This window comes from Physeter macrocephalus, chromosome 14, assembly GCF_002837175.3.
Source record: "Physeter macrocephalus isolate SW-GA chromosome 14, ASM283717v5, whole genome shotgun sequence".
Lineage (NCBI taxonomy): Eukaryota > Metazoa > Chordata > Mammalia > Artiodactyla > Physeteridae > Physeter > Physeter macrocephalus.
In genome coordinates, this window is record NC_041227.1 from 106,718,735 (window position 1) to 106,733,876 (window position 15,142).

A 15,142-nucleotide genomic window follows, 5' to 3' on the forward strand; every position below is an offset into this window, starting at 1 on the left:
AAAAAAAAAAAAAAAGTTCTGAAGAACCTAGAGGCAGGACAGGAATAAAGACACAGACATAGAGAATGGACTTAGGGACACGGGGAGAGGGAAGGGTAAGTTGGAACGAAGTGAGAGAGTGGCATGGACATATATACACTACCAAATGTAAAATAGATAGTGGGAAGCAGCTGCATAGCACAGGGAGATCAGCTCGGTGCTTTGTGACCACCTAAAAGGGTGGGATAAGGAGGGTGGGAGGTAGTCACAAGAGGAAGGGGATACGGGGATATAAGTATATGTATAGCTGATTCACTTTTTTATACAGAAGAAACTAATAGAACAATGTAAAGCAATTATACTCCAATAAAGATGTTAAAAATAAAAAAAGAAGAGATGACTGGATTAAGAAGATGTGTGTTTGTGTGACTGCGTGTGTGAATGTATATATAATGGAATACTACTCAGCCATAAAAAAGAATGAAATTCTGCCATTTGCAGCAACATGGATTGACCTAGTGAATATGTTTAGTGAAATAAGTCAAAGACAAATATTATGTGATATCACTTACATGTGCAATCTAAAACACAGTACAAATGAATGTATATGCAAAACAGAAACAGAGTCGCAAAAACAGAAACAGAGTCACAGGTGTAGGAAACAAACTTATGGTTACCAAAGAAGAGCATGAAGGGGGGGTAGGGACAAATTTCAGGTATGGGATTAATAGATATAAACTACTATATATAAAATAGATAAGCAACAAAGATTTACTGTACAGCACAAGGAATTATAGCCATTATTTTCTAATAACCTATAATGGAGTAAAACCTGCAAAAATACTGAATCACTATGCTGTACACCTGAAACTAATATAATACTGTAAATTGACTATACTTCAATAAAAAAATAAATTGGAGGTAATTTATTTTTGATTAAAAATAGGTTCCAATAATTCCTTGTATAACTAATGTTATCTTTTCACCGTAAACAAAAATGCAACTTTGTTAATTGGACAAATAAATGTCCTTAAGTTTTTCTGATATCTAAATGATGAATCTAAAAAATCTCACTTCCTTATAATATTAGTCACCTACTTCCCAACCTAATACAAAGAACACTTCATTAACTATATTCAGACATTGGGTATACCATTAGTCACTACAGCTTTCTTCAAATGTTACATAAATGGCAAGAGGTAAAGTAAATATCAGCGAAATGGCATCTGTATCCCAAAGCATCTTTCTCAGATACAAAAACATAGATAGCGAGAAAGTGGAGTAATTCTTTGCCTTCAAGCCAACTAAAAAAAAAATCCCTATTTGCTATGTTTACCATACCTACTTATAAGTTTAACAGTGGGATCAAAGGAGACACATAGTATTAGTTCAGTGCTAGAAATTACTTTCCAGTATATCCTGATACAAAAGTGTCTACCTCTACTACTAAAACATGAAAGATTTCATGAAGTCAATGGCCCACAAACATACATCTTGGCAGGTAATTTCCTTCATCAAATTCTAACCTCTTTGCCTTTCTTAAAAATTGTACTGTGTTGGCTAATGACTTAATAACCACATAATCAGTCAACACCTTTTCCTTGTGAAAGCTTTTATATCACCAATTTCCTAGATACTACATGCAATATACTTATAAGTGATAAAGTAAAAAAATATAATTTTATTACATTTTAAATACTTGAACATATTGGCCTTATCTATTACTAAATAGCAAATGTGTTAAAAATGTAATGGACAATAAAGTTGAATTTGTCTACAAAGTAGCAACTAAAATAGAAGGATCTATTTCAAATTAAAGTGATACAGATATTATTACATTAATATATAACTATTCAAAAAAGTAAGAGTAGTTTAGGAAATGTATGGGTGGACAGAAGCTAATATGGATTTTAGAAAAAAATTTTTATTAGGTGAAATTTAGTTTCAAACTCTAAAAACAGAGAATGCTCTACTAAATATAGTCACTAAAAATATTTAGAATAAAAGCAGGGAAGCTGAATTTACACAGAATGTAGGTTTCCTTTGCTGTAAAACTGCCATTTTATGTTTCTACAAAAATCAATTTACTAAGGCTCAAAGGAGGACCAAAAGTGGAATACTCAATATGCAAGCAACTCATATTTCTCAGAATCAATATACATTTAGATGATTTTCATATCTCTAAGAAAATTAATCAGATTTTAAAAATATCATGTGCTAGGAAAATTTAAACTGAGTCAAAGAATAATGACTGCCAGGTAAAGTCATTAGCTGAATAGTTTTCTCCTTATCCAGAGGAATGGTTAGTATTAAATCTTGGATGTTCAGAAATGTATATTACAGCAATATCATTAAAAAACAGTAATTATTCATTTTTAGATATTAATAGATATGTTTTTAAACCTCAAACATTCTATTTTTTGAAAATGTTATTATTAATTGATTGTAAAACTTGCTATTATCCAGAACTTATATTTCAGCCGCAAATAAAAAGAAAGTAAAACATAGGGAAAGATACTCGGGATTTCAAAGATATGAAGGAGACATCTCAAGTACCTAATTAATAAGACAATTTTATAGAGCACAAACCAGGTGTTTAAATGGTGGTAGGTACACAGAGATTGTAAGCTTTGACTTACTGATAAAACAAAACACAGAAGATTACAGGGTACTGCAAAATAATGTTCAGTGCTACAGATGTGCCAAATATGGCAATATTGGCCTGAACTATAAAAGTTAGCAAGGAGCTGTACAAAGGAGTTGGAATTGAGTCAGAATTTGAACAAAGAGAAGATTCAAACTGGCACTGAAAAGGGTATTACTATAGGACCATGCAAAGGTCTGCATATTTATTGCAGCTATGCATTCTCATACTGTTCCTAAAAGTGTAAAAAATCATTATCCACAAAAACTGACAGGAAAGTAGAGGCTGTAAACCTTCGGCACTATATCCATTTTCATATTAAAAAAAAAAAAATCACACATTTTTGCTGTCATCTTCCAGGTAGCCTGAGAGGAAAAGTTTTAAAATCCTTTTCTGCTTATAATTTTTCTTTTTTAATCATCTTATGTTTCTTTTATATACAGAACTATTTGGTACATTGCTACCATCTTCTTTATATCTAGTAGGCTTCTATTTTGTTCTTTAGGATTTAGTCTCCCTTCACTTTTTAAACAATTGAGTAATAGAGTATTACCTCCTTGCACTTACTGCCATTACATATTTGAAGTCTACTACACTTTGTCATAATTTATCCCATGTTTCCTTTGATTCTATATTGTAAAACATCACATTTGTCTCATTCCTACACAGGAGGAAACTGATTAATTTGAAGGTCAATTTAGTTATAAAAGGTTTTATTTCTACTTTCTACTAATGAAGCACCATGGACTGCCCAAATTAAACAGTTTAAACCCAAACTGCCATTCATTTAACTGTAAATCGATAACTCTTCAAGAAACTAATGGCTGCAATCCCTTATCCTCGCAAAGAATGAGAATACTTCCTTGCTGTTGTTTTATGGAAGAAAAATGAAAATTTCAAGTATTTACCATTTCCAGTTTCTCTACTTTAAGGCGAACAGAGGGATTTAGGGAAATCTTCTTTCCTTGTGGTCCATAATTATCAGTCAAGGCAGGGGCAATATCTACGAGACAACAGGGTACACATTAATTGGAAATTTTTTTTTTTTTTTTTTTTTTTTTTTTGCGGTACATGGGCCTCTCTCTGTTGTGGCCTCTCGCGTTGCGGAGCACAGGCTCCGGACGCGCAGGCTCAGCGGCCATGGCTCACGGGCCCAGCCGCTCCGCGGCATGTGGGATCTTCCTGGACCGGGGCACGAACCCGTGTCCCCTGCATCGGCAGGAGGACTCTCAACCACTGCACCACCAGGGAAACCCCTAATTGGAAATTTAATTGGAATAGAACTTTTCATTTGACAGGATGTGTTCTGGGCTCCTGAGGTTCAAAAAGAATTCTGGCTAATCAGTTGGCAGTTTTCACGATTTTTTGTTCTTTAAATCTAAAATACATTATATAAACCAGCTTCACTTAAGCCTTAAAAGACATGATATAAAAAGAGTGGCCAACTATGCATTAAGTCCCACAGAAATATTAATACAACAAACATACATCCCAGCAGTTACCTTGTCATCACAACGGCTTACTAATTGCAAAATGAAGAGTCTTTTTTTTTCTTCCAAAATAAGCAAAATCATATTAGAAATTTTAAAAGGTCATGATTTTTCTCTGGCAAAAGCTGTTTTGCTACATGAGTTCTGGAGGTACTAAGGAAAAACTCACAAATGCAAACTGTTTCAAGTTTGCACATAAAGTATGATATAGGCTCAGAACTTCTTGAACTAAAAATCCTATTTCTTATTTTACAGAAGTTATAGTCCAAGTAGCATAAATGGATTCTCAAGAGTTGAGTGTCATACACCTCTCACCCATTCTCTAACGCCTTCTCAGTCTACCCTAATTATTTAGACGAGCTTTGTCCTTGTTGCATGAGTAAAAAACAGGTGTCACAAGGGACTAGAACTTGAAAAATTATTTGCCTTAATATGCCAAAGTTTCTCAAACAAATTCCTGCAATTCATGTCAATTCTTATATCTAAATTGTCACCATTCTAAATACACTTTTAAATGGTATTTTACTAGTTCTACATAGAAACAAGAGGAAGAGAAAAAACTTTTTAAAATGTCACATTTTTATGCAGTGTTTTAATTTTTTTTTATTTCTCAGAGCATCTGTCTCTAAGTACAAAATGATTTGCATTCTCTTTCTTAAGAACATAAGAAGTGCATAGGAAAATAGTCTTCCTCTAAACCTTTAACGCTTCCTTAACATTCTATGTAAAATCTTGAATATAGCTTATAGGTGTCAAGATCATGAAAAAAAAAATGGTTACTGACTTTTAGCTTTAAATGGAATTCAAACCTAGAGAAAGACTGATTTTAGTATAATAAAATTTTTACAATTTTGACAAAAGCAACAAAGACGGCTTAGTTGCTGTGATACCTAATTGTTGGCCAAGGGCTAAAAATATATTATACATATAAAAATTTTTTCCTCTTAAGAGAAATTTTGTGCCAAATCTAAAGTGTAGCATAAAATATCAGCATGGAGTGAAGTGGTATGGAAGTCCAAATAGCGGGTAAGTCAAACCTTATCTTTCATTTTTAGGGTTTGGACGTGTGAGGCTTGACAATGACTTTCAGTCTGGTGCCTGACCTATCATTAAGGCACAGTAACACAAGGTGGACCCAAGCTAACCTAATTATGATCTCAGACCAGACTAACCCTGGGTGTGAATTACTCAATTCAAGTGTGTGTGGAAGGCATAGAGAGAAGACAAAAGAGAGGGAGGGATAGGGACTCACACCAAGGCGTGGGTTCTCACTTATGTTTTCCTACATCTAAGCATAAAAATTTTCTATGTGCAACAGTGGAAATAACAGAAGATTAACTCTTATTTATGCTTACTTTTAGCCAGGCATTACACTAAGTACTTTATATATTTAAGCTCATTTAATCTTTACAATAACCAACCACAGTGACACAGGTGTTATTATTTCCAACCCAAGAGTGATGAGACTAAGGCCCAAAAGGGTAAAGAAACTAGCCCAAGATCATACAACTAGTAGGTGACCATGTTAGGATTCTAATCTCTTATGACCCCTGAGGACAATTTCTTAAATGTGTCAATATCTTTCATCATCAGTTTTCTCATCTGTATAAAGTAGGAAGAATAAAACAGATAAAGAGATCACCTTACAGAAATTGTAAAGGTAAATTAAAAATCATAGAAAACTACTATGAAAACTATAAAGTAGTGTTAATAGTAACACAGACACACAGAAATAGGAAATTTAATGTAAACTTATACTAACCCCCCATTTAACAATATGCAATCATGGCTTAACAAAATCTCACTTTCTTCTAGCCAAACTTCCCCTAAATCTTTACCTTTGAGCCAAAACCTTAGGAAGATGTGGACATAAATCCAGCATACTTTGGTAATTCAAGGTAGCTTGACCTGAAAAGCTCCCCCACAGACAGTTTTCCTCATTTGCTGGTGTCCTCTCTCACTTTCAGCCTTGGGCTCTTTATTTGCTCCTCTCTGGGGGCGGGGGGTGAGAATTTTCAGAATATGGTTTATTATTCCCTTGGATCTTCTCTTCCTATTCCTCTTTTTAGGAGCAGAAGAAAGGAAATGTTTTATAAGGGTAGGATCAATACCATTTAGTTAATACCATGAACCCTCACCATGGATATTTTTCCTCATCACTAGTTTGTTTTCAGTTTTAAAAGCCTTATTGCAGGAGAATTAAGGCTTGTGTGGTGGTAAAGTTAATGATCGTATTCCTTCACGTAGTAATTCTTTACTGATTTCCTTAGGAATGTCTTTAGCATGTTTTTAGCTCACTCACAAACTCATGCATTATTCAGCGTATGGCAGTAGTAAACAACTCTGGATTCTGAAATAAGAAATTTATACAAAAGAATAGTTTTGAAAAATGTACTCAAGTATAATGTGGATTTTAAACATTCTAACCAGTTTTACACTTTGGAATGCTTTTGAGATGAGAACAGGGGTAGGCTTGCCTCATTAAGTTTATTTTTGTTGAGGTTAACATTAAAACTCATTTATATTTTTTAATAAATACCAGCTGGCTGAAGGAGTCTAGATGTGATGGTTAAGGATCTAATTTGTGAACAATCTATAATTAACTACATATAACAGACAAATCACAAGGTATATAAGTTACCTAGAGATAATTTAGAGTTGACTTTGCTTTTTTTTTCTCCCCAGAAACATCTGGCCTACTACATTTATGTGGAAGAAAATGGTACTGAGTCAATTCCACTTCTACTCTTGGAAAATGTTCCATTTTAATTGCATTTTAATATTTACATACAGTTAACTCAAATATGTTTTTCACTAAATTATTTTTCTATTACAAAATCTAGCATCATTTCTTATAGTCACTGATGTAAATTTACCTCAGTTTGTTCATTACTACAGGATCTCCTTGCTCTAATCACATTTGCCTCCTAGGGTCACCTGACATGTAGCTTGACCTTACTTCTTTGCATTTGATGATGATGCCTTCTTCACTTAGGATGATCTGTTACCTTCATCCGTCTGTTGATGTTTATCACTTCTTTCAAGATCCAGATGATGTCTGACTTTTGCCAAGAAATTTTTCTCTATTGATTTTGGCATATTTTGTGACAAATTCTTTACTATGTACTAGCTTCTGGGGTAGAGGGGGAGGATGCAAAATTGAATTAAAGGACAGAAGTTTTCACTTCTGCTCTAAAAAACATGCCCTGGAATATTATCTGAGCTATACTCTAAACTTCAGGTTCCGTAATATTAATAATAATTACAGCAAAATGTACTGAGCATATTCTATGCACCAATTACAAAGTGCTTGACATACATAATCTTGTTTAATACTCATAACAACCCCATGAGGAAACTATTTCAATATAATAAGCTAATTCAGCCAATAAGTTGGGAGCAAAGATCTGAATATCTAAGTTTGCATTCAGAGCCTGGTGATTAACCACTGTGTTTTCCCTATATCACACTCAGGTCACTTACTACTTCTTCCCTTAATCTACTTTGCTCATGTCTTTACACATCTTGTGCAAATGTGTTATTTGTCCATAAGACATATACTTCTTAGAGTACCAAAACCACCCACCCCCTGCTCTAATCAACACAGAACACTGCAAATAGTCGAGTATTTATTCAATAAAATAATCACACACGCACACACATAAATAAACACACACATATATGTGCTTTCTAATCGAATAATGAAGTTTTTAATCCCATGTTTTATTTCACAATATACTATTAAGTATCTCATGGAAAAAAAATCCAGGTTCCTTCATATTTCCTACCGAACTATGACGCACAAGACGTACTCAGTAAATACCTACTGAGTGAATAAATTGGCTAAAAGAGGCATCAAGAGAATGAAAATTAATTATGTAAAGGAAATAATACTAATAAAGTTTCTAAGGGTCAACAAATCCCACTAAGTAAAAAGGCATATAATTGATGGCTAAAGATTGTTCCTAACCCACTGGTAAATATTGCTCCAAATCAGAGAAACTACTATGGAATTCACTATAAATTCCTGTTAAGTATAGGAGCTATGTGCTATGGTCTGAATGTTTGTGTCCACCCAAAATTCATATGTTGAAATCCTAACCCCCAAGATCATGGTATTAGGAGTTGGCAGATTTGGGAGGTGCTTAGAGCATGAAGGTGGGTGGAGCCCTCATGAATGGGATTAGTGTTATTACAAAAGAGGTCCCACAGTGCTCCCAAGACCTTTCCACCATGTGAGGACACAATAAGCAGTCTGCAACCACAAGGAAGCTCTCACTCAGACCATGCTGGCACCATGATCCTGGACTTCCAGCCTCCAGAACTGTGAGAAATGTTTGTTATTTATAAGCCACCCATTCTGTGGTATTTTGTTATAGTGACCCACACAGACTAAGACACTATATAATTTCTGCTAACTCTTCCTTATTTTGCAGTTTTGATCTACACATTGATATTAAAAATTAAAGTATACGAGTAACAATTTGCTTTATAATTTAGACATGTAATTAACTCTTCCTTTCAATAAGTATAATTTTGTTTGCTTGTTTGTTTTTATTGTTGTTCCCTTTAACTTTTGGAGATAATTTAAGGGAAGGAATTTTTTCTTGATATTTGAGCCTACGAACACTTTACAGATTGACAAAAATCCTTTTTTTATGGGTAGCTGACACAATTAATCCTTTACTGTTTTGAAAAGTCAATAAATCATTTCATGCTAATTAAGAACCAGTAATATTGAATTCACAATACTGATGTTCTTTCTAATTTATATCTATATAATCTCTTCCAAGAAAAACAAAACATACTTCTTTGCTTAAGCTATGCTCCCTTCTATAATTTCTCTGAAAGGTGCATTTAATATACCTCACGAGGATTTCACTAAAAGGGCAAGGCAGCCTAATCTTGATTTATAGAAGAGTTTTCATTATTTGGTTTCAACAGTTCATTGATTATTACAGCTTCATAGACACTGCGATGATAATGCATCTTTTAAAATTTCAACCCTTTGTTCAGGAAAATTTCCAATAAAAGTCATAATCTAACAGGGACCCCTGCACAATGCATTCATTTTGCTCTTTTATTCAATGAAGGAAAAAGGCATAATGCACCCTTCTTTAAAGTCTTTTAAGTCACATTATGTACTCCTCATTGAGAGAGTAATTGAAAAAAGTAACAGGAAAGAGGAATTAAATGTGCATTTACCTGTATTAGGCATATCTGTAGGGCTGTTGTCTGAAGAAGTAATTGGACTCTGTTCTGTTTTCTTGTATCCAGTTTTTATCTATGAAAGAAAATGAGGAACGTGAAATGTCATTTTCTAAAGGAGGTCAAAAACCAGATGAGAAGCTCACGTTAACATAAAAAGATTGATTAAAGAGATTAAAGCAATAGTCCCCCAAATATAAAACCTTTAAAATTTTGGTATATTCATCTTCAAACAAAGCAATTCAGAATGAAAGTAACAACTGCTTTCAGCTCTACCATATCCAAGGACAAGAAAATATAAGGCTATGCACTGTGTCTCTGAAAAGGTATTATAACCCCAAATGAGAAAGTATAAAGGGCTAAGAGGAAATCTTAAACTCTGTATCTGATTAGCATGGACCTGAAACTGAAATTACTTTTGATGAATTTTATTGCACTGACTAAAAGCCTACCTGATTTTCAAGTTTGTTTTATAGAGTATACACTATATTTTATAACTCATTATTTATGGCACTGTTGCAATTAGTAATTACAGTCATCCCTTCATATCTGCCATTTCTGCATGTGCAAATTCAACCAACAACAGATTAAAACTATTTTTTAAAAACTCCAAAAAGTTCCAAAAAGCAAAACTTGAATTTGCCGCATTGGCAACTATTTACATAGCATTTACACTGTATTTATTTACAACTATTTACATAGCATTTACATTGTATTAGGTATTATAAGTCATCTAGAGATGATTTAAAGTATATGGGGAGGCTGTGCATAGGTTATATGCAAATACTACACCATTTTATACAAGAGACTTGAGCAGCCTCAGATTTTGGCATCTGAGTGTGGGGAGGTTATCCTGGAGCCAATCCCTCCACAGATGATGAGGGATGACTGTAATTATATCGATTTTGATGTGGGAACTCCCCCTTTCGTGTGATTCTAGGGTGAACTATTGATATATTCCAGCATATACACGTGAGGGAACACAATCCACCTACACTGTACAGGAAAGAGCTGAGTAACAGAAAGGAAGATTGCCTGTCTTCAGTCAAGCAGAAAACAGAAAAAATAATGAACAGAACCATATTAGAGACTATCTGAAAATAAATATAACATTCCATATCATAGTTTTGAGTGATATCCAGGCATATCTTTGTGATGCCATTCCTGATCATGATTTTCTGGACAAAGGATATATTGACTTGAAAAATTGTATTTATTGACAGCATAGCATAAAAATCTTAAACAAAGAAAAGATCTTTCAAGGAAATACCAATCTGTTAACAAACTATATTATCAAAATTATAGTTCTATATGTATATGACAAACATAATGACACATAGGGGATCTGTGGACTACATAAATAGAGAAATTTAAGATTACCTGATTTATCTTAAAAGAAGGTAAAATGGCATCTGTAGATTTGGGAGTGGATGAGGTCTTTGGAATTAGTATTTCAGGGGGAGAAGAAAGAAGACTAAATTTTGAGGCTTGAGGTCCATATTCTCCTGTAGCTTGTAAAAGGGATGAACACGATGGATTTTCTAAATGACTGCTGTGAGATTTCTGTCTTATGAATGCTATCTCCCAAGCCGATTCTGACCTAGCATTAAAAAGAAATCACTTTATGGATATAGTACAATTGAATTCTAAGACAATGTTTCATATATTATCAAAAAATACTTCTTTTGGGTCTAAAGTACTAGGACAACTTAAATTTCTAATTTTAGGGAGACATGCTAAATGACTCATTCTATCTTACGGATAGAATAGTTACCTCAACTTGGCTCTGGTAATTATGCTTTTTGCTTCTTCAAATGATACACCAATCATAGACTCCTTGTTTATTGAGACAAGTTGATCTCCTGGCTTCAAACGTCCGTCCTAACAAAAATAGTAACATTTGTAAAGAAACTGATTCAGGCTGTTTCTTAAAAAATTAATTGATGCAATTAAAGCAAAGCACAGTTTTAGTAAAGAATGACTTAAAGAAAAGAGTAAAAAGAAAATTTTAGACAAAGAACCTCAACAGCAAAATGTTTTGATTAAAGTCTGGTTTGGTAATATACATGAATGAAATGGAAATGTTCACATACTCCTTGAATAAACTCTCAGGCTAAGGAATCCTGAATATATGAAGACATAGTCTGGTACACTAGGAAAGAGGCCTGTTTTAAAAGGTCAGTTGTATGAGACAAACACAGCTCTGAATGTGATAAAGTAGGCTAAATAATTCTGGTATATTTCAGAATATAAGCCTCATTCACTTCAGTTTCTGAGCATTCCTTTATCTTTCAGCCCACCAAACACTGAGTTATTCCACAGTTAGAATTTTTAAAAATTCAGTCAAGGATCTTAATTATATTGGTTCTACCCACATTTCTGTTCATGGTGAAACATCTTCTTCACTGGATCTGCTGCCCCTCCTGTGACTCAGGCCCAGTTGGTTGGACAGGTAGCTTTATTCACATCCTCCTAATAACGACCAATTCTAATTGGCTGCCTGGCATTGTCTTTGTCAAGTCCTGGCTCTGCCTATAACTAGCCTAACTGAATAAGACAGAGCACAAAAGTTACAAAATTTAATGTACATGTTAGGCAAGTTTTCTCAGTCTTCATTTGCCTTTTCTTTTAATTCAAACTGGAAAAGAAGAATGAGCTCTCTTTATTTTCAGCTCTTAAGATGCTTCTCCATTTATCATTAGTACAAACACAGAAAGCATTATTTCTATAACTAGGGAAGAAGCTTATATGGTTAAAAAGTATTTTCACCCTCGACGGTATTTAAGTAAATTCCACAAATTCAAGGAAAGATCTTTTAAAAAGTCTAATCTACTATGTATAAAATAAGTTTTAATTAATAGGATTAACCAGGGAAAAGAGATGGTGAAGATAAGGGGATGGAAGGAGGTAAAGAAGAAACGTATTACCATCAGGGAGGGAGCAGGATAAAGACACAGAGATGAGAAGCAACATATAGTATGCAGGGGACTATAGCCTTCCACACAGTGCTCAATTAAAAAGTGTGAGCCAGAAATCACGAGAAATGAGGATGGGGAAGTAGGAAGAGTTCAGGTATCTGCAGGTCTTTGACCCCAAGCTATCCCTGGGATAGCTTCTGCACTTACTGTTTTTGTTTTCATACTGCAAACATTACCTAAGTATTATTTCCCACACTTCCTTGATGAAAAGAATCAACTGGAGTTATAAAAAAGGTCCATGTTATGAGACCCCTCTGTTTGAAAGTTTGATACAATATTGATATATCCCTGAATAACTGATCTTTGGTCTGAACTGCATTATATGTAATGAACGTATATAATATATAATAATGGTGATTTATGGTTACTTTACTTTTAAATAACAATAATTTTTTAAAAAAAGACCTTTATTATTATCTCTCACACTGAATACTGAGTATACAGGAAAGCAAAATAAATATGAAATATTTATCAAGAATTTTTATGGGAACATGTTATTTCAAATACTGTGTGATGAAAGATATTATAATCTAAATGCATAATGACCCTATGACCCTTCTGAAATATAAACATAAAAAAATCCAAAAAGGCAATTTGATTTTAAAATATACAAAATTTGAAAACTAATTTGGATTTTATAGGTATGTGATTAAACATAATTTGCAAAGTCAGAGAACACACAATTGCTATATTCACAAGTGATTTTTTTTTTTCCTCCTTCCATTTGATAGATGTATGGGGAATAAAATCCAATAGTAATGCTGGAAAAGGCTAAGCAATATGGAGAAAGTATCTACCATATGGATCCTACATGTTCAATAAAATGAAAGAGCTGATTTTGTAAGATTTTATAAACACAGTTCTGTATTACCTGGGCCCAAGTCTTATGACAGACTTTGGTTACATATGCATTTAAATCAATTATACCCAGACTATACTTAGAAACTTAGGTACAAGAGCTTTCAATTTAATATGCTAAATATTAGTTTGAGGATAAGTCATTCCCTCAGGTTAAAGTGAAATGGTAACAAACAAACAAACAAAAACAACCTTTTTGCCACAGGCAAAACGATAAGGCTAATAAAAATTAAGGAAGAACAAAATTCTGGAGAGTGCTTATTTCTGGGAGGGAGGGTGGGGAATGCAATGGGGTGGGGGTAAAACATATAGGAAGCATTAATAGTAAAATTTTCTACTTCATAAGTCAAATGGTGAACTCTAAGTGGATTCATAGGTGTTTGTTTCATTATTATTCTTCATAAGTTAGATATATGTTCCAATATCTTTTTGTGTGCGTAAAATATTATATTATTAAAAAGAAAAGAAATTTTCCAGCCCATCAAAATAAAAAGAAAGCTCATGACATTTGCCTCAACAATGTTCCTAACCAGAAGAATTTTATTTTGGTTCTATATTACAAAACTGGCATTGGAAGTAAGGGCCAAATAGAGGTTCTTAAAATCTAATTTTAAAATAAATAAATAAATAAAATTAAATAAATATCATTGTTAAATCCAGCTCTAGACCATTTGGGATCTGCAAAAAAACTCCTCATTAGAATCAGCTTAATAAGCTAGATTATAACTGAAATTTAATGACTATTTTACTATTGATTTATGTCCCAAAGCCTGGAAATAATTTGAGGAAAGAAGGGGAAAAATGAAGAAAGCCCTGCTTCATTGGAGCAAAGCATTTAAAGGACACTGACAAGGGAAAAAAGGTTCTTTTAGAATTGGGGTGGTGTACAGTAAATAGTAGGTTATTTTGTTTTAATCTAAATATTCTTGGTATTAAACTGCCTTTTATTGAACTTCCTTGAAAAGGGAAAATTCTATAATGAGGACTATAAGCCAGATGGCACCTCATCTGTCTTCTAGTTGGGCAGCAGTCTTCAGAGGCAGTGGACTGATGAGGAAAAAAGAGCACGAGGTGTGGCAACCAGATAGATTTGAATTCGAATTTGAGCTCCACAACTTGCTAGGTAGATGTTCATAAACAATGAGAGAAAGCGAAGGAAGGGGATAGGGGAGGTGCACAATCTACAAGGAACATGGAACTAAATTCTAAATTGTCAGAGACAGCTCCTCTATCCATGTATCTTATAGAAACCACAGTTGGTTGACAGCATTACCGAGAAAAAGCCTTCAGAAAACAGAAGCCTCCCACATTCGCCTCTTGGGCTGCACAGTATTAGCCATACAGAGGAAAAAGTTCTCAGTAAGGCAATTTAACACATCTTATATTAAAGTACACCCATGTCCTGAAGTAGCATTTTCCAGGAAGGCAAGAGTCAGAGAAGAGAAGAAGAAAGCCTCTGACTGTGGTTTCTGGTGTTTATATATATTTTTGTTTCTAAAAAGTACTCACAGCAGTTTTTTTTTTCTTTGCCTCCTAGAATAAGATCTTAGCTGATCATGTGAATTTCTGAACCTGTTTAAAAGTCAGAACCTGCAAACTAAAACAAAGCTATTTCTGTAAAAGTCTGGCATTCAAAGCCAGTGAATTCTGCCCCAGCTGGATTAATGTGTCTGTGAAGATAGTAACTTCAGAGAGGCCTCTTCTACACTCTCTAGATTCTGATTCAGCACTTATTGAGCAACTACACAACATGACAGGCAAGGTGCCAAGCACTTTCACACACCTAACTTCAGTCTGAATTCTTTCACATTGACATTTATAAAGATGTTGAAATAATAATGTATTCTTTTTTTTTTTTTTTTTTTTTTGGGCGGTAGGCAGGGGTATGCAGGCCTCTCACTGTTGTGGCCTCTCCCGTTGCGGAGCACAGGCTCCGGACGCGCAGGCTCAGCGGCCATGGCTCACGGGCCCAGCCGCTCCGCGGC

At 34.1% G+C, this 15,142-nt stretch overlaps 1 protein-coding gene across 8 annotated transcripts in view; it reads right to left on the minus strand.

The window, feature by feature from the left end:
• STXBP4 (syntaxin binding protein 4) overlaps positions 1 to 15,142 on the minus strand; it is a 199,734-nt gene that overhangs the window by 156,288 nt on the left and 28,304 nt on the right. For all 8 annotated transcript variants that reach the window (XM_024127982.3, XM_024127983.3, XM_055089833.1 and 5 more), the window contains 4 exons: positions 11,096 to 11,202; positions 10,702 to 10,921; positions 9,319 to 9,397; positions 3,532 to 3,626 (listed from right to left, as the gene is read on the minus strand). In XM_024127982.3, coding sequence (XP_023983750.1) covers positions 3,532 to 3,626; positions 9,319 to 9,397; positions 10,702 to 10,921; positions 11,096 to 11,202 — 501 coding nt within the window. The remainder of the gene's footprint in view (positions 1 to 3,531; positions 3,627 to 9,318; positions 9,398 to 10,701; positions 10,922 to 11,095; positions 11,203 to 15,142) is intronic.